This window comes from Pelodiscus sinensis, chromosome 6 (assembly GCF_049634645.1).
Source record: "Pelodiscus sinensis isolate JC-2024 chromosome 6, ASM4963464v1, whole genome shotgun sequence".
NCBI classification, from domain to species: Eukaryota; Metazoa; Chordata; order Testudines; family Trionychidae; genus Pelodiscus; species Pelodiscus sinensis.
The window spans coordinates 128,814,829-128,832,656 of NC_134716.1; the positions used below are offsets into that span (position 1 = coordinate 128,814,829).

At 68.6% G+C, this 17,828-nt stretch overlaps 1 protein-coding gene across 2 annotated transcripts in view; it reads right to left on the reverse strand.

Annotated features, from left to right (window-relative positions):
* Positions 1 to 17,828, reverse strand: part of ATOSB (atos homolog B) — a 53,779-nt gene that overhangs the window by 1,839 nt on the left and 34,112 nt on the right. For both annotated transcript variants that reach the window (XM_075932830.1, XM_075932831.1), the window contains 7 exons: positions 10,636 to 10,754; positions 8,248 to 8,455; positions 6,503 to 7,787; positions 3,244 to 3,302; positions 2,863 to 2,968; positions 2,029 to 2,187; positions 752 to 820 (listed from right to left, as the gene is read on the reverse strand). In XM_075932830.1, the coding sequence (XP_075788945.1) occupies positions 752 to 820; positions 2,029 to 2,187; positions 2,863 to 2,968; positions 3,244 to 3,302; positions 6,503 to 7,639 (1,530 nt within the window). In that variant the 5' untranslated portion in view covers positions 7,640 to 7,787; positions 8,248 to 8,455; positions 10,636 to 10,754. The remainder of the gene's footprint in view (positions 1 to 751; positions 821 to 2,028; positions 2,188 to 2,862; positions 2,969 to 3,243; positions 3,303 to 6,502; positions 7,788 to 8,247; positions 8,456 to 10,635; positions 10,755 to 17,828) is intronic.

A 17,828-nucleotide genomic window follows, 5' to 3' on the forward strand; every position in this document is an offset into this window, starting at 1 on the left:
CCAGGCCCTGTATAAAGCGGGGGGAGGGGCTGTAGAGCGAGGCCGGGGAGCGGAGGGGCTGCCAGGGGGGACCCAGGCCCTGTATAAAGCGGGGGAGGGGCTGTAGAGCGAGGCCGGGGAGCAGAGGGGCTGCCAGGGGGTACCCAGGCCCTGTATAAAGCGGGGGGAGGGGCTGTAGAGCGAGGCCGGGGAGCGGAGGGGCTGCCAGGGGGTACCCAGGCCCTGTATAAAGCGGGGGGAGGGGCTGTAGAGCGAGGCCGGGGAGCGGAGGGGCTGCCAGGGGGGACCCAGGCCCTGCATAAAGCGGGGGGAGGGGCTGTAGAGCGAGGCCGGGGAGCGGAGGGGCTGCCAGGGGGTACCCAGGCCCTGTATAAAGCGGGGGGAGGGGCTGTAGAGCGAGGCCGGGGAGCGGAGGGGCTGCCAGGGAGGAGGGGGCCTCCTGGTGGTGTGAGCAGGCTCCCGGGTGCCAGGCCCCCCCCCACGGCAAGGCCTGCCCCTCGCCCCAGCCCTTCTGGGCTTCACTTCCCATGCCCCGTCCCTGCAGCCCCCGCCCAGGCGCCCGGGAGCCTGCTCTCACCACCAGGGGACTCGCCCCCCTCACGGAGTGCAGCTCCCCCCCCAGACCTCCTAGGATCTGCCCTCCCCTCTCTGCCACTCCCTGGGCGCCTGCACAGCCCCACCTGCCTGAGGTGCCTCTGATGCCACCAAGCACCCACCGGGCCCAGGTCACGGAGGACAGGCGCCGACTCACCACTTGGATGGTTCCAGCTTTGGGGACGCTGTATCCCTTCTTTCCCAAGGCTTCCAAGTCAATCACTCCCTGGGGCGAGGCCAAGAGAGGTCGCGTGAGCCAGGGAGCAGCACCGGGGACAGCCCGGCCCCCACACAGGGCCTGGCACAAGGCTGCCAGAGGGCAGCTGCCCCCTGCAAGAGCCCCTCTCCCCCAGCACATGGAGGCGCAGGGCACAGCCACACCCTGCACCCAGGGCTGCAGCGACAGCAGAGAGGTGGAGGCCAGGAGGGACGCGAGGCCGTCCAGTCTGACTGGCTGCGCGCCGCAGGCCACCGCCGCCCACAGCCCCGCAACCGAACCACAGGGCTGCGTCTAGACGGGCATGATGTTCCGCAAACGCTTTTAACCGAAAAGTTTTCCGTTAAAAGCATTTTCGGAACAGAGCGTCTAGATTGGCAGGGTGCTTTTCCGCAAAAGCACTTTTTCCGGAAAAGCGTCTGTGCCAATCTAGATGCTCTTTTCCGCAAAAAAGTCCCGATTGCCATTTTCGCAATCGGGGCTTTTTAGTGGAAAACAAATCTGAGCTGTCTACACTGGCCCTTTGGCGCAAAAGGGACTTTTCCCCGAACGGGAGCAGCATAGTATTTCCGCAAGAAGCCCTGATTTCAGACAGTAGGAAGTCAGTGCTTTTGCGGAAATTCAAGCGGCCAGTGTAGACAGCTGGCAAGTTTCCGCAAAAGCAGCTGGTTTTCTGGAAAAACTGGCCAGTCTAGACACAGCCCAGCAGCGCCCCGGCCGGACACAGGACTCCGTGCCACAGGCAGAACGCCGGCACCTCTAGAGCAGTGAGGGGATTCGGGAGACAGCCCCAGCACATGCCCGACAGGGCCAGTGCCAGCAGGGCCGTGGCTCACCAGCGCCTCTGGGGAAGCCAGGCACCTCCCCAGCAGGATCTGGCTGCAGGCTGAGGAGTAGCTGGCCCACGAGGGCCCCGTAACGTGGGGTGCCCCCCATTCCTGACCGGCGCATTGCTCTGAACCAAGAGCCAAATGCCTTTCCTGCCAGTTCCTGGGGCCGGGGGAGGTGCAGCCCACGAGCCATGGGCTTCCCTGAGCCTGCCCACGGTGACTCCAGGCCCCAGCCTGCCCTGCCAGCCAAGAGTAAGATGTGACCAGCTAGTCACCTCCAGGCCCGCCCCACCGTGCCAACCCCCTCGCCCAGAGTGGAACCACGCCAAGCGGAGGGGCGACGGCCCAGGCTGCTCCCCGCCGGGCAGACCCCTGCGCGCCGCGTACCAGGAAGGGGGCGGGCGCGCTGTGTTCCGAGATGTCGAAGTAGGTGACGTCGACGGGCAGGGTGGCGTGTTGGGGGCAGTAGGAGCCGCTGGCCCCGATCTCAGCGGTGAAGCCCTCGATCCGGCCCGAGGGGGCAAAGCGCCCCTTCAGGATGGACTCCTGGGAGAGAGACAAGGGGAGGGGCAGGCTCAAGGGCCAGCTCTCCTGTTGAGCCGCTGCCCGGCCTGCAGCGCCCGTCCCCACGGGTCTGAGCACCGCCCGGGCGCTCCGCACACGCCAGGCTTCCCCCTCCCGAGCTCCCTGGCAGCTGGACACGGGACGCCTGCACCCGCCGGCCGGGCTGCATCCTGCGCTGCTGAACAGCTGCTGCGCTTCCCAGAGGTGCTGGCCCCGCACCGCAAGGCTGCTGGCTCGCGAGGGCAGCCACTTGTGTGCTGTACCCGCCCCCCCGGACCGTTCGCCTCCCTTCCTCTCAGCTCCCCGCTCACAGGGCCAGGCAGGGAGCCAAGCAGGGCCCACGGGGCGCTGGGTATCGTGTGGGCACGTGCCCCTCGGAGCCGGCTGAGGCCAGCCTGTCGCTTGCTCCTGGTGCTGGGCCCAGCCCATCCGCCAGGCTGGGAGGTGCTGGGCCGGGCTGCGGCTCGAAGGTCACTGCAGCAGCCTCTCCCCTCAGCCTGCCTGGGGAAGGCAGAGCACGTGGGGGCTGGGATCCCACGAGCTGCCGGGCCGAGCTGGCCACGTGCCCAGGCCCAGGGCTGCGCCACGGGGGGGAGGCGGCCACGCAAAGGCAGGCCCCAGGGTCCCAGACCCTCCCCCGTCCCAGGCCGTGGTTACCTCGAAGTTCCCCAGTAGAGCATGGCTGATGGAGGTGGTGGGCCAGGCCGCTGCCGAGGGCCGGGTGCCCACGGGCCCCTTCCGGAGGCTGCTGCGGAGATGTCTCCTTCAAAGAGAAGGCAGCATCAGTGCGGGTCTCAGGCAGCCACGGGCGCCCCCAGAGCGCTCAGCTCCGCACCGGGGCAGGCAGGAGCCACCCTCCCGGCTACCTCGGGGTCCGAGGGACTCCAGGTGGCAGGGGGCTAGGGAGGGTGTGCGCGGACGCGCCCCGTCCCGCTTCCCTCCCACCCCAGGCACCCAGCCCTGCCAGGGAATAGAGGCAGCGTCACGGCCCACGGCGCCCAGGCTCACGCAGGGACGGAGGCAGCTCGGGACACTCACGATTTCAGGCGCAGCCCACTCTTCAGCCTGCGCCCCACAGCCGCGCAATCCACCGAGCTCTGGAGAGACAAGAGGCCAAGGAGCCGCATTAGGGGCAGCCCCAGAGCACCCACCCGCCCTTCCCAGCACCCCGTCACTGCTGGCCCAGAGGGATATCCCCCCCCCCCCCACACCCCTCTCCTCCCTCCCGGGGCCGGCCTTCCCTTCCCGTGCGCACCACTAACCACCGCCACGTTCCCCTGAGAGGTGGCTGCTGGGCCCACCCTGCGCCCTCCCTAGAGGAGAGAGATGGGGGGGGGGGACCAGGGCTGACACTGGGGTGGCCTTGGCCCTCAGTGACGATTCCTGGCAACCCATTACAGTTACAGGCTCCCCCCGCCATGAGTCTCCAGCCAAGCCAGTCTCCTACGCCCACCCCCCCCCACACGGACCAGGCCTGCTCCCTCTCCCCCCCACACGGACCAGGCCTGCTCCCTCTCCCCCCACCCAACCCCCAGACCAGGCCTGTCTCCCTCCCCCCCCACACGGACCAGGCCTGCTCCCTCTCCCCCCCACCCCACCCCTAGACCAGGCCTGCTCCCTCCCCCCCCCCCCACACGGACCAGGCCTGCTCCCTCTCCCCCCCACACGGACCAGGCCTGCTCCCTCTCCCCCCCACACGGACCAGGCCTGCTCCCTCTCCCCCCACCCCATCCCCAGACCAGGCCTGTCTCCCTCCCCCCCCCCCCCCCCCCCACAGACCAGGCCTGCTCCCTCTCCCCCCACCCCACCCCTAGACCAGGCCTGTCTCCCTCCCCCCCACACACAGACCAGGCCTGCTCCCTCTCCCCCACACACAGATCACGCCTGCTCCCTGTCCCCCCACCCCCTCCAGACCAGGCCTGTCCCCCATGCCCCCCCATGCATAAGGAACCAGGTCAATGCAGCAGGGCTCCAGGAGCAACCAGAGGTGCCAGGGAAAGCCCCGTTAGACCCCTCCTGCCCACTCATCTATTCTCCAGGCCTGGCTCTGCCACCCCTTTGGGACACCAGCCCACAGCCGGCTCCATCTCCGGGGCAGGGCCTCTGGCAGGAGGGGCGGCTCAACTCCCATCTCTTCACTTCACCCCGTGATCCCAGGGCTCCCCGGGGGCCGACTCCCCGGCCCCTGGCTGGTGCTAGCTCAGCCTCTCCTCCCGCCAGCCAGAGCAGGCAGGTGCCGGAAACCCCCTGGTGAATCTACAGCCAGGGCCGCCGGGAGAGACGTACCCCGGGGCTCTCGCTGGCGTCACCCCCAAGGGGCTTCCCGTGAGTTGCGCTCCCCCCATGGGGCTGCTCAGGAGCCTGCGTCTGGCACCAAGCAGAGGCAGGGCCCGGTAGGGCACGTCCCGCCCCCATTCCCAGCCTGCCTCCCCAAGCGGCTCGGTCAGCGACAGCCGCCTCGCCCACGCGCCAACAGCCCAGCGCCCCGCCGCTCGGACAAACGCTTCTCCAGCCCCAGACACGTCTACACTGAGCCACTGTCAGCCCGCGGGGGACTCGGAGCACCCCCCCGCCCAGAGACACTTGGGCCCCCCACGCCCGAGGGGCCAGCACTGCTGCAGGGCTGCGGGCAGGCCTGGCATGGCACTCACCAGGAGACGCCCTGGCACCTCTGGGTCATTAACCAGCCCCAGGCGGTTCATGCCAGGTCCCCAGTAACGCCCAGCAGACACAGCTGTGTGGCTCGCGCTGCCCCCACCTCCCCCATGGCCCCCAGGCCCGGGCTGAGCTACCAGCTGGGAGCAGCCGACCCCCCTTCTAGAGGGCACTCGCCTTTCCCGGCGTTTTACCTTCTGGAAGAGACACAAAAGGGCTGCACAAAAGAGCAGTGAGCCAGCCCGCCCCAGCCCGTGTGCAAGGGGGTGAAGGTTCCAGGGCGCTGCACAATAGGCGGCTGCCTGGAATGGGGAAGGGAGCAGGCCGGAGCCGGGGCGAACTGCTCCAGGAAGGAAGAGCCGGGAACGGCCGCCGGAGGAAGCACACGAGGGGCATGAGGCTGTGCACACATCAGAGCGCACGAGGACTGGCACCGACGGCGGGGGAAGGGGTTAGCCAGCCTCCTTCTCCCAACAAGCACCCGGTGTTTGCATGTACGTCTGCGGGAGGGGGCAGAGCACACGCCAATCCTTGCCCAGTACATGTTTGCATGTGTCACACGTGTTTGCATGCATGTCTGTGGGGGGAGAGCACATGCCAGTCCTTGCCCAGTGCATGTTTGTGTGCATCACAAGTGTTCACATGATTGTTGGGGGGGTGCAAGCCAGTCCTTGCCCCGGTACATTTGCGTGTGTCACGCGTGTTTGCACGCACCGCACATCAGTCCTTGCCCCGGTACATTTGCGTGTGTCACGCGTGTTTGCATGCACCGCACGTCAGTCCTTGCCCCGGTACCGCTATTCCTTGCTTCCAGGAGTCAAGCAGCACCAGGCTCTAGAGAGGGGCAGGGGAGTGCAGCCTGAGCACGCTGTGACCCTGCAGCGCAGGAAGTGGCGGGGCCAGGGAGCTGGCTAGTGGCCTGGCTGGGGAGGAGGGGCCAGGGCATGGGCCAGCCTGCGCACACTAGGGACACGTGGGCTGGCAGGAGGCACAGGGCGAGGGGCACAGCCAAGGGCTCTCCGGGCTCCCTTCCCACAGACACCCCAGCGGGAAGGCCCCAGACCTGCCCCCGGGTACAGCCCAGAGGCAGGGAGAGGTGGCCCTGGCCTGGGGAAGGGGCCTCTCTGCACAGACCCGCCACGGGCAGCAGCTGGCCCAACAACCCTCTGCTGGGGGCAGCTCGGGAAGCCGGGACGTGGCCACCGTGGCAGCCGCTGCAGCTGCGCTGGGCTGGGCATCCCCAGGGCGCTGGGGCGGGGGGGGCACAAATTGGCCATAACCCCCTGCTGGGCATCAGGGGCTTGCCAGGAACCAAGAGCCGCAACGGGAGGACCCAGGCAGCAGCTGGACAGAAGGGAGCCCTGCCTGGCCCTGGGAACCCCCTGCTGCCGCGGCGGGTGTAAGAGTAGAAGGGACCCCGGGCACCGACAGGGCCTGGCCGCAGCACCCGCCCAGGCAGCCTCGCAGCCCGGGAGCCACAGGGCTCTGCTCCCCGCCCCCCAGCTCCACCGGGGGCTGGAGAGGGGCCGTGCCAGGCCGCCCGCTGCCAGGAGTCACAGCCCCACGCCCAGGGCACAGGAAACGCCCTAGGGGCCAGCCCCTCCCCATCCCCCACTGGCCCAGCCCAGCCGGCAGGGCTCACCTTGGCGCCCGGAAGCAGGTGGTTCCAGAAGGGGGCGCCCTTGGCGTCGGTGCTGCGGCAGGCGGTCAGCAGGGGGTGGCACGGCGGGGCCCTCCTCTTCCTCGCTGGCGCCGCGCTCTCGTCCTCCGAACACGGCTCCGCCGGGGCCTCGCCCGAGGGCAGCAGCTTCCTCTTGGCCGCGCAGCCGCCCCCGGGGAGCCGGGTGCCCGCGCAGGGCGTGCGCTCGCAGGAGGCCAGGCCGTTGCTCTCGGGGTCCGGGCCCCCCCGGGGGGTGCTGGGCTCCTTGTGCCCATTGGCCCCAGCCAGCTGCTCCCCGTCCTTGCCAGCCCCATTGCTGTGGCTGGGGCTGCCCCCCAGCGGCTCCTCCCCCGGCCCGCCGGAGCCTGCCCGGGAACTGTGTGCAATATTGTGCAAATCAACGTCAAGTAGATTCGGGCTGCTAGCCCTTCCCTCCCTCGGGGCCCCGCTCCCCTCAGCAGCCTGCTCCCTGCCCCACGGCGAGCTGCAGGCTCTGGGGCTGCCCACGGGGCCCTCCCCCAGCAGGGCAGAGCCACTGTCTCTCCTGTGCAAAGTGCTGCAAGCTGTGTGCTGTGGCCAGGAGGCTGGCTCCCGCAGTCCGTCCTCTCTGCAGGCCCTGGGGCCGCCGGCCCGGCTGGGGCCGCCTTCGCTCCGGTGCTCCACCACCCGCAGGCCGCTGTGGGAGAAGTGCTGGGCAGAGCCGCCCAGAGACAGCTCCTCCACCAGCAGCCCATCCTCCAAGGCGTCCTCCTCGGGCGAGTCCTGGCCGGGGTGCGGCTCCCCGGGGACCCCGTCCTGCCTGGCGTCAGCCCCCCAGTGAGCTCGCTTGGGATCCCGCCCTGTCCCCGGAGCCCGCTGCTCCGGGCACCCTCTCTTGACGGGCGGGCGCCCAGCCCCGGCTCTCTGCTCCGCCGGCTCGGAGCTGGAGCGCTGGGAGAAGACGGAGACCTGGTAAACCTTCTGGCGCTTGATCTCCGTCCGGTTGTAGCCCATCACGATGCTGCGGTGGGGGCAGCGCTCGGGGGCCGGCTCCAAGGCCGCCTGCCCGCCTGGTCGGGACAGGCCCGAGTCCGTGCCAGGCTCCTGCGGGAGGGGCGCCTCGGCGTGGATGTGCCGCATGGAGCTTAGCGGGCTGGAGCCCACGCGGCGCCGCAGACGGAACAGCCCATGCAGCAGCAGGGGAGGGGGGTAAAGTGCCGCGGGGTGCGTGTCAGAGCCCTTCCCTCCGGACGAGCCCTCCGCTAAGGGGCGCGCTGCAGCGCCGCATCTGCGGGGAGAGAGGAACACGAGGCTCAGGCCTGGGGAACCCTTCGGGCTTCACGCCGAGGCCTCGCCAGCGCCCCGGGGGGCCCGGCAGGCTGGTGCAAAGCCCCAGGTCTCCCCTCCTCGGGCCAGGCCCACGGGAGCTGGTCTGGGAGCGGTGTGGGCCGGCCCTCCGTTAGCCCTGCAGCCTGGGGCCGGGTGGGGAGGCTGCCATGGCCTATGGGAGTCTCTGGTGCCCCTCGGGCCCTGCACTGAGGGGCGGGAGTTGTCCCTGGCTGGCCAGTCAGTGCTGTGCCACGGGGGCTGGGGGGCAAGGCCAGGCCCGCAGGAGGAATGGGGATGGGATCGCCCAGGTCGGGCCCCAACCAGTGCTCTGGCCCCAGGGGCCAAGGCGGCCAGCCAGACCCCAGGGAGCAAGCCCGTGGCCGGTAACCCTCTGCCTGCCGCCCTCCCCGGCCACTCACCACTCAGCAGCTGAGTCCCGGCTCTGGCCACGCCGCGCTCCGGCCCCAGCAGCAGACGGTCGCGGGCACAGCTAGCTGGAGACACCTGCCAGCCAGGCACCCCCCAGAAGCGGCGCGGCTGCCGGGGAATGGCTCCCACCATCCCGGGCGCTGGGCTCGGTCTGCCAATCACCTGGGCCTGGCCGGCTCTCAGGCCTGCTCAGCAGCTCTAGGAGGGAAGCAGAGGGAGGGTGTCACGTTATTGGATTGTGAGGGAAGCAGCCGGGTCACTGCTGCACCCATGGGGGGGGGGGGTGGTTGGCCCCAGAAATGGTATAAAAGGGAGTCATGTGGGATGTTGAATAGAAGCTACTGTCTGCTAATCCTATGGACGCTGGTCATGTGATTGTAGAATGTCTGTGTGTGGAGTTATAAGCATGGACTTTGTGTGGATACTCAGTATTTCCCTGCATGTGGCTGAGCAGTGGGCAGAGCCCGGCCTGTGGACATGCTAATCAGCGAGGCCCTGTGGGACAATGGCACTCAATGGGCCAAGGACACACCTAAAGAATGAGGGCTGACACCTGAGTAGCCAAGAAGAGACCAGGAAGGAGGGATAAAGAGGCCATGTGGTCGACTCCATCTTGGTTCTCAGCTCAGCACTTCATCCCAGAGGCAGCACTGCAGGGATCGAAGGGCCGGAAAGACCTGTGAACCCATCCTGATCCTAGGATGCGCAACAAGGACTCTTAAGCCAGCAGCTGTAACATCTCTGCTAGAGCCTGCATCGAGAACTGGGAGATTTGGTGCATGTAACGTACTGTACTTTAATAACCTTACTCTCATGTTTTTCTTTCTTGTAGTAATAAACCTTTAGCGTGATTTGTGGGTAAGGTCCAGAGGGTAAATTGACCAGGGATCTGTGGCTGGTTTCTTGGAACCGGACAGAACTTGTTCGGGGTAGGTGGGATTGGGTGCTAGGACCCCCCACCTGTGTATGAGGCCCGGGGCCATCTGAGGCACGGATATTGCTGGGGTGTCGGAGGGGTTTTGCTCGGGAGGCTTCAGGCAGGTTGCTGAAGCGCTCTGTGAGACTGATGTGTGGCCTGTTTGGAGAGGTCACCAGTCTGGGGGCTGTAAGGAGCCCCGAAGTCGAGCAATTCGCCCTGAGCGGATGCCCTCAGCTGTGCCCAGACACGGCCCGGTCCGTCACAGAGGGTCTGTGGTGACCTGTGCACACGGGCAGAGGCAGTGGGAGGTGGGCAGGCACCTGGGAGGCGGGGGACACGAGCAGGTGAGACACTCACTGAAAGCAGAGTGGCCCAGGTGCAGCCCACAGCCCCCTCCCCGGCAAGAGAGGCAAGGGCCATGCAGCCTAGAGCTGCCCCCTAGCTTGCACCGGGCCAGGAACCCAGCTGGGCACCCACAGAATCCTGCAGCACCAGGGGCAGGGCCAGGCCACAGGCAGCCACGAAAGGGTATCTGGAGAGTCACAGCAAGGGCAGAGAGCTGCCATGCCAGGCTGCCGGGGGCTCAGCCTCCCACTGCTGGCCCATGGGACCCGCCTTCCCTGTACTAAGGGACCCCTCCTCTGATGGAAGGCACAACGCCTCTCGGTGCTGGGGAGTCACAACACGGCCTTCTGCAGCCAGACTGGACGGCCTGAAGCCTCAGGCCTTCGTCTCCTGCCAGACCGGAGGAGCAGCCGCCGGGAGCTGAAAAGCAGGAGTCGCAACCTCTCACCCCACAGAAACTGTGTCGGGCCGGGCTGCTGGGGAGGAGCCCTGCCCCCATGGCGCCCACGGTCACTGGAGAAAGGAACCCATCTCCAGACGGGTACGGAACCCAGGTGATCGACAGCCGGGGCCGTGCCGGCCTCATTCCTTTAGTCTATCGTTACAGTTCCCCCTTTTCCTTAGGCTGGCCTGTCTGAGCTCCGTCTGTTAACTGGCTTTGCCTGGTGTAAATCAAGCTGGTGGGGTCAGAGTGGTTCGGTAACTCTGGTTAGTGACATTGTCGTTAAATAACTGGCCACGGTGGGGTTAAGGCAGGATCAAGTGTCACGCTATAAACCAGGAAGTTCTTCAGGAACCAACCCCAGGACACAGCTCCAAGATGAGAGCTGCCAGCCCCCAGCCCTGTGCCAGTGGCACCGCACAGAGACCGGACCCTGCCCGGCCAGCAAGCCGCGTTCCCGTCCCCGTGGGAGCGGCGAGCGCTGCCTGGCGTGGGCGTGCGGCCTGCTGGCGGCTGTTAAGTGAGGGGAGGGGTGTTACTGGGCCAGGCTCCTTCCCTGCTCCAGACCCACGTAGGGCTGCGCCTGGGCCCTCCTGGCGGATCAGGGCGGGTGCGACTGGCCGGTCTGTGCGGGTCACAAGACTGGAGGCCTTGCGGGCACCCAGCACTTACCTGCTCCGAGGCACCCTCCATGCGCTAGGCGGGACCGCCAGGCAGCACGGGGCCGGCCTGACGCAGGATCACTCCAGCCGCGGCTGCGCACTCACGACTCACCACGTCGGACAGGGCACCTGGCGGCGAGAGAGAGACTCAGCCCCACGCAGCACCCCCGCGGGCCTGGCTCCGTACGGTCCACTCGCTGTCCTGCACCCCGTGCGGGGGTGACACTGAGCCAGCGGGACCAACCTGATTCATACCCAGGTGGGATGAGATGTGCCACCCCCATCCCACACCAGGGGCCGGATGAGAGTCGGTGGCCTCGAGGGGGGTCGCCCCGTGTGCCATTGCCCCGGGCCAGCCAGCCCGAACCCTAGAGACGGCGCCCTCCCCAGGCCTGCCGGCGACCCTGCCTCCCGGCCCAGAGGGCGAGGTGACAGAGCAGCGTAGTCAGCCGGGCCAGGGGCGCTTGCAGCGGGGCAGAGGGGCACCGGGCCATGTGGACACGCCAGCCCCCCGTCGAGTCAGGAGGAGAGCAGAGGGCGAGGGGGGGGCGTGCCCTGCCCCCACCTCCAGCCACGCGAGAGTGGGCGCTGCGCTCACGCCCCACCTGGCTGGGGACGGAGAACTCAGCTGCCCGGCAGCGCTGCCCAGGGAGCCGGGGCTTGGGGCAGGCCTGGAAGGAAGCGGCACTAGTGACCTAGCAGGGGCCATCTCCCCTACCCCTCCGGAGCTGGGTGCCGCTGCCCACCATTTCAACAGCCGGTGGGGGGAGAACAGGCAGCAATGACCCTCCCTAGCTCAAATCCCCCTGCAGCGACAGCTCTGCACACAGCCCACCCCCGGCTCAGAAACCGTACTCTCCACCCCAGAGGCAGCTGCATTTCAGCCTCCACCGGGCCGAGCGCAGCTGTTACCAGACACAAGGCAGCAGGGAGCCAGACCACAAGGCCGGGCTGGCTCAGCCTGCAAGCAGCAGCTCCTGCAGCAGGATTCATGGGCTGCTTGGCCTGGAGTCTGGCTCCATTACAGCCTTTCTGGGCAGAAGGGACCCTCCTGGTCCCCAAGTCCGACCTGCCCATTGCAGACCTCAGACCCTCCCCTGCGCCGGTGACCAGCCCCGCACCCCGGGCTGAGCGACCAGCGCCGCGACTCCAAGGGACACTCCACACTTCCTCTGGTTCAGACCTGCACAGGAGCCGGGCCACATGCTGCGAAGGAAGGTGACACCCCCCAGGATCCCTGCCCATCTGACCTGGGGGGAAATACCTTCCCCCATCTCCCTACGTCCCGCCCTGCCCTGCCAATGCCCCCCGCCCCCATGGCCACAACAGTCTGAGCCTCTCCCACGTGGACAGCGGGGACGGACGGATTCTTGGTCTGAACGGCAGCCAGCAGGGACGGGCTGAGGCCTCCCAGGTCGCTGCATGTGTGAAGTCGGCCCCATAAGCAGCATTTGCCCAAGGCAGCCTGCAGCCTGCGACCGCCCAGCCCAGCCCCGCAGAGGAGCGGAAGGTGGAAGAGACCGGGAGCCAGGCTGGCCTCGTGCGGCGGCAGCTGACCCTGGGGCTCCCCTCTCATGCCCAAGGGGGGGGAGGGTCTGTGCAGCCCCAGAACGGACCTGAGGAAGGAAGGGAGGCTCCTGCAACACACAAAGAGGCGGGGGCTGCAGAGGCAGCAGCGGTAGAGCTGGGGAAAGCTCTCCCCCCTGCTCACCAGACCCTCTGCCACACGCCACAGGCAGTGGGATGTGGGGAGTGGGGGGAGGGGGGATCTCTCCCTTCTGGCCACTGACTCCCCGGGGCAAGTGGAGTGAAACCCTCCCGACCTCGGGGCGATGGAGCTGCACGGGGCCTGCCCCGGCAGGAGACCTGGGCCTAGGACAACAGCTGGTCACAAGGAGAAAGCACCTTCACAGCCACCCTCACGGCCAGCGTCCCCTCAACCTCGTCTCCTCGCTCCAGAGGCCTTGTAATCCAGTCCCCTGCCCTTCCAGCAGGACCCAGCACCGTCTAGAGCATCCCTGATGGGCGTCCGTCCAACCTGCTCTGACATATCTCCAGAGACGGGGATTCCACAACCCCCAGGCAACTTATTCCAGTGTTTAACCCCCCTGCCAGGCAGGAAGCTTTTCCTTATGTCCAACCTCAACCTCCCTTGCTGCAGTTTAAGCCCCCGCTCACAGCCCTGCGGGGCCACTCCTCGCCCAGGGCGCCTCCCCGGCCACGCTCCGGCTGCAGCGTGTGGCACCAGAGACCCGAGCCAGGACTTGGGAGCAGGGCAAAGCCGGCCGGGCGTGTTGAGCACCTCCCCGCCCCCCCAGCGGTTACTCCAGCACGCCGCCCGCCCCATTGCGACACGCTTCCTTTGCCCGTAAGGGCACGTCACTGCCCCTGGCCGGGCAGCCAAATGGGGATCGGGGGCTACAAGCCACGGCACTGACAGTCCTGCTGGGGCCGGGGGCCCATGCTTGGAGCCCCGCCGCTCTGTGGGGTTCAGAGACCAAGCCCAGCAGCCTCCCTGCAGCCCAAGGCAGCTGCCCCAGGCTCCTCGACTCTGCGCCAGGGTACTTTGCTTTGTAGACTGAACGCAGGGCTGGGCTCTAGGACCCTGCGAGGCGGGAAGGTCCCGACCCTCAAGCCCCCAAATCCCTACCACTGTTAAACAGCCCCTAGGCCTGAGGCAGCCGGTGGGACCAGGCTGAGGGCCGCACCGCCACGGAGACGCGCCTCTTGAGTTCGCAAGGGAAGGCCCCAGGACGCTTGCGCTGCAGCCACCTGCTCTGCAGTACACACCTGCCTCGGCCCCCCGCCCTCCCGGCCAGGCTGGGACACGGGACCCCTGCCCACAGGCCAGGGTGGGGCCTGGCCCACGCGTGGCCACAGCTGCCCCGGAAGCCCGGCCCCTGCCTGGGCAGAGCGCACCACGTGGCTCAGGCCTTTGGGCCCAGCTGGCCCCGCAGGCTGCCTGGCTGACCGCTTCCTAGGGCGACGTCCAGCGCCGGGGTCAGGGCGGCAGGTGCACAGCGCTGGAGGGGGAGAGTCCGCCCGGAGGGCTGACCGGAGCTGGAGGGCTGCTCGCCAGGAGCCCTGTGCTCTGAAAACCAGACACCCGGCCGGAGCGGCTCTCGCTTCTCGGGGAGGGGCGGCCCCAGGCTGCTCCGTGGGAGCCGGAGTCTCTCAGCCTGCACGCCAGGTGATGCCACGAGCGGGCGGTGGCTGCGTCCCCGGCTGACCCTGCCACCTCGCAGACGGGTAACGTGCCGGGCGGGAATCCGTGAAGAGAGCCTCCCCTGGGGAAACGCTACACCAGGCCTCAGCTTCTCCATCTCAGTGCGCTGCAGCACAGGCCTGGCCGCCCCCGGACTCCAGCCATGTGCTTCCCCGGGGCAGCTGGGCCCACAAAGGCCTGCACATGCCCTCCGGATCACAGAAGGGGGATCCCGCTACCTCCAACAAATGGGCTTCGCCGGAGCCCACAGCCGCCGCGAGCCCTCTGCAGCTCCCAGGAATCCCGCAGCACTGCTGGGAACGGTACTTGGGGCGCCTGGCTCCAACCACTGGAGCACACTGCCTCCCCCTACACTCAAGCGTTGGAACAGGGTCACCCGAGTAGCGCAACGGTGCCCAGGGGGAGGGCTGGGCACGAGCCAGGCGTCACGGAGAGGCAGCAGAGAGGCAGCCAAGGAGGAGAGGGCCGAGCTACGGAGCAGGTTAAGCACCAGAGGCGGGGAGAAGGGCGAGGGATGGGAGCAGGCAGGTGTGTCCCCCAAGTCTGCCAGAGCACAGAGCAGCCTTCCAGCCCTGCCCGGAGGCCATGGCGGCCCAACCCCCAGGACTCTCCTGTGGGCCCCCCCCAAGGATTTGAGCTGCCTCCCCTACTGGACAACCACATGCACCCGCATCTCCTGCTGCCCACGCCTCTTCCCTGCCCCGAGGCAGCCCTGTGCCCCCGGCACCTGTCAGTGGGGATGAGGGGTCCCCACGCTGAGCACTGTGCCCCCCAAGGTGCTGACACCATTCACCCTCAAGCCTCGTCACGCTTGCCCCCCTCCAGCGGGGAAATGGGAGATGCAGAGGCTTGGCCAAGGTCAAACAGCCTGTCAGTGGCGGAGCTGGGTCTAGAACACAGGCCTGCTGAGTCATGCTGCCTCTCCCCGCAGGGTCCAGCCAGCCCCTCACCCTGGAGCCAGGTCTGCCCCGTCCCCTCCAGGCTCTGCAGGCCAGAGCCCCAGGGGCCCCGCCCCGCCGGGCCCCGCTGACTCAGGCTGGGAGGAAGTCTCCCATCCTGCCTGCGGGCTCCCCCGCGTTGCCAGGGCGATGCCACAAACTCCAGATGGCAGCAGGCCAGCTGGGAGAGCAGGGGTCACGCCCAGCCCCAGCCACCCCCTTGTGTGGAGGGACCCGGAGGCCCCACAGCAGGAGACGGGCAGGGCCACGGCTCCTCCTCTGCAGAGGCTGCTGCCAGGATAAGGGCTGCGGAGATAAGAGGCTGGGGTGGAGCAGGGAGCAACCAGCCCCAAGGCCGCCTGCCAGTTCCCTCTGCCAGCTGAACCCCCCCCCCCCCCCGAGACTTACCCAGCAGGCCCAGCCGCAGGGCCCGATCCCTGCGCCCCCACCCCCGAGACTTACCCAGCAGGCCCAGCCGCAGGGCCCGATCCCTGCGCCCCCACCCCCGAGACTTACCCAGCAGGCCCAGCCGCAGGGCCCGATCCCTGCGCCCCCACCCCCGAGACTTACCCAGCAGGCCCAGACACGGGGCCCTGATCCCTGCGCCCCCACCCCCCCGAGACTTACCCAGCAGGCCCAGCCGCGGGGCCCGATCCCTGCGCCCCCCCCCCCGAGACTTACCCAGCAGGCCCAGCCGCGGGGCCCGATCCCTGCGCCCCCACCCCCGAGACTTACCCAGCAGGCCCAGACACGGGGCCCTGATCCCTGCGCCCCCACGCCCCCGAGACTTACCCAGCAGGCCCAGCCGCAGGGCCCGATCCCTGCGCCCCCACCCCCGAGACTTACCCAGCAGGCCCAGCCGCAGGGCCCGATCCCTGCGCCCCCACCCCCGAGACTTACCCAGCAGGCCCAGCCGCGGGGCCCCATCCCTGCGCCCCCACCCCTGAGACTTACCCAGCAGGCCCAGCCGCGGGGCCCAATCCCTGCACCCCCCACCCCAGAGACTTACCCAGCATGCCCAGCCGCAGGGCCCGATCCCTGCGCCCCCACCCCTGAGACTTACCCAGCAGGCCCAGCTGCAGGGCCCGATCCCTGCGCCCCCACCCCCGAGACTTACCCAGCAGGCCCAGACATGGGGCCCCATCCCTGCGCCCCCACCCCTGAGACTTACCCAGCATGCCCAGACATGGGGCCCCATCCCTGCGCCCCCACCCCCGAGACTTACCCAGCATGCCCAGCCGCGGGGCCCGATCCCTGCGCCCCCACCCCTGAGACTTACCCAGCAGGCCCAGACATGGGGCCCCATCCCTGCGCCCCCACCCCCGAGACTTACCCAGCAGGCCCAGACATGGGGCCCATCCCTGCGCCCCCACCCCTGAGACTTACCCAGCAGGCCCAGCTGCAGGGCCCGATCCCTGCGCCCCCACCCCCGAGACTTACCCAGCAGGCCCAGACATGGGGCCCCATCCCTGCGCCCCCACCCCTGAGACTTACCCAGCAGGCCCAGCTGCAGGGCCCGATCCCTGCGCCCCCACCCCCGAGACTTACCCAGCAGGCCCAGACATGGGGCCCCATCCCTGCGCCCCCACCCCCGAGACTTACCCAGCATGCCCAGCCGCGGGGCCCCATCCCTGCGCCCCCACCCCCGAGACTTACCCTGCATGCCCAGCTGCGGGGCCCCATCCCTGCGCCCCCCACCCCCGAGACTTACCCAGCATGCCCAGCTGCGGGGCCCGATCCCTGCACCCCCCACCCCCGAGACTTACCCAGCATGCCCAGCCGCGGGGCCTGATCCCTGCGTCCCCACCCCCGAGACTTACCCAGCTTGCCCAGACACAGGGCCCTGATCCCTGCGCCCCCACCCCCGAGACTTACCCAGCATGCCCAGCCGCGGGGCCCCATCCCTGCGCCCCCACCCCCGAGACTTACCCAGCATGCCCAGCTGCGGGGCCTGATCCCTGCGTCCCCACCCCCGAGACTTACCCAGCATGCCCAGACACAGGGCCCTGATCCCTGAGCCCCCACCCCCGAGACTTACCCAGCATGCCCAGCCGCGGGGCCCGATCCCTGCACCCCCCACCCCCGAGACTTACCGAGCATGCCCAGCCGCGGGGCCTGATCCCTGCGCCCCCACCCCCGAGACTTACCCAGCAGGCCCAGACATGGGGCCCCATCCCTGCGCCCCCACCCCTGAGACTTACCCAGCATGCCCAGACACAGGGCCCTGATCCCTGCGCCCCCCACCCCTGAGACTTGCCCAGCATGCCCAGATGCGGGGTCCAACTCCATGCACAGGTGGGTCCTCGCTCCAGCCGCGAATCCCCCCCCCCCCCGGTGTAGCTGGACGCACTCACAGGCCTGTGCTGCCCCAATACACGCCTCGTGCCGGGGAAGGGGCGAGGCAGGGAGGCTGGCATGGGGCTCAGGTCCTTGCAGCACCTTGCAGCTGGCTGACCTGGGGTCCCTGGGCCAGCTGGAAACTGAACCCAGGCCTGGGCGGCGACCCTGCCAAGTGGGGAGAGGGCCCGGCCCAGGGCTGGGGGGTTACTGGTGCCCAAGGGCTCAGGAGGGGGACACAGAACGGGGTCAATGGGCTTCTTCCTGTGCATGCTGCTTCCCAGCACAGAGCCCCTCCGCCTGTATCACTCTCCTGAGCCCCTAACTAGCATCAGCTGCCCTTCGATCGGCAGGGCAGCAGCGTGTGGCCGAGGCAGGGCACAGCGCTGGCCTGGGGGCTGCTCTAAGGTGCCCCAACAGGCAACCGTTCCCTGGGGACCCTGCTTCAGCTGGGGAGGGCAGAAGCACAGCGCGTACCAGCCCCCCCTCGGGGCAGCGGGGAAGGAAGGGGAGGAGCTGTCGGTGGCGGAGCTGCACGTCTCCTGCAGCCTCCGGGACAAGCCCTTCTCAATCATCCCGCTCTTATAACCGCCAAGGTCTGTGGCCCCCCAGCCCGGGTCCGTACGCAACTGTGAGACGGCGCGTAAAGCGGGCAAGGCTCCGTCCTCCACCGGTACGGCGTCAACGCGCCTGAACGGGTGT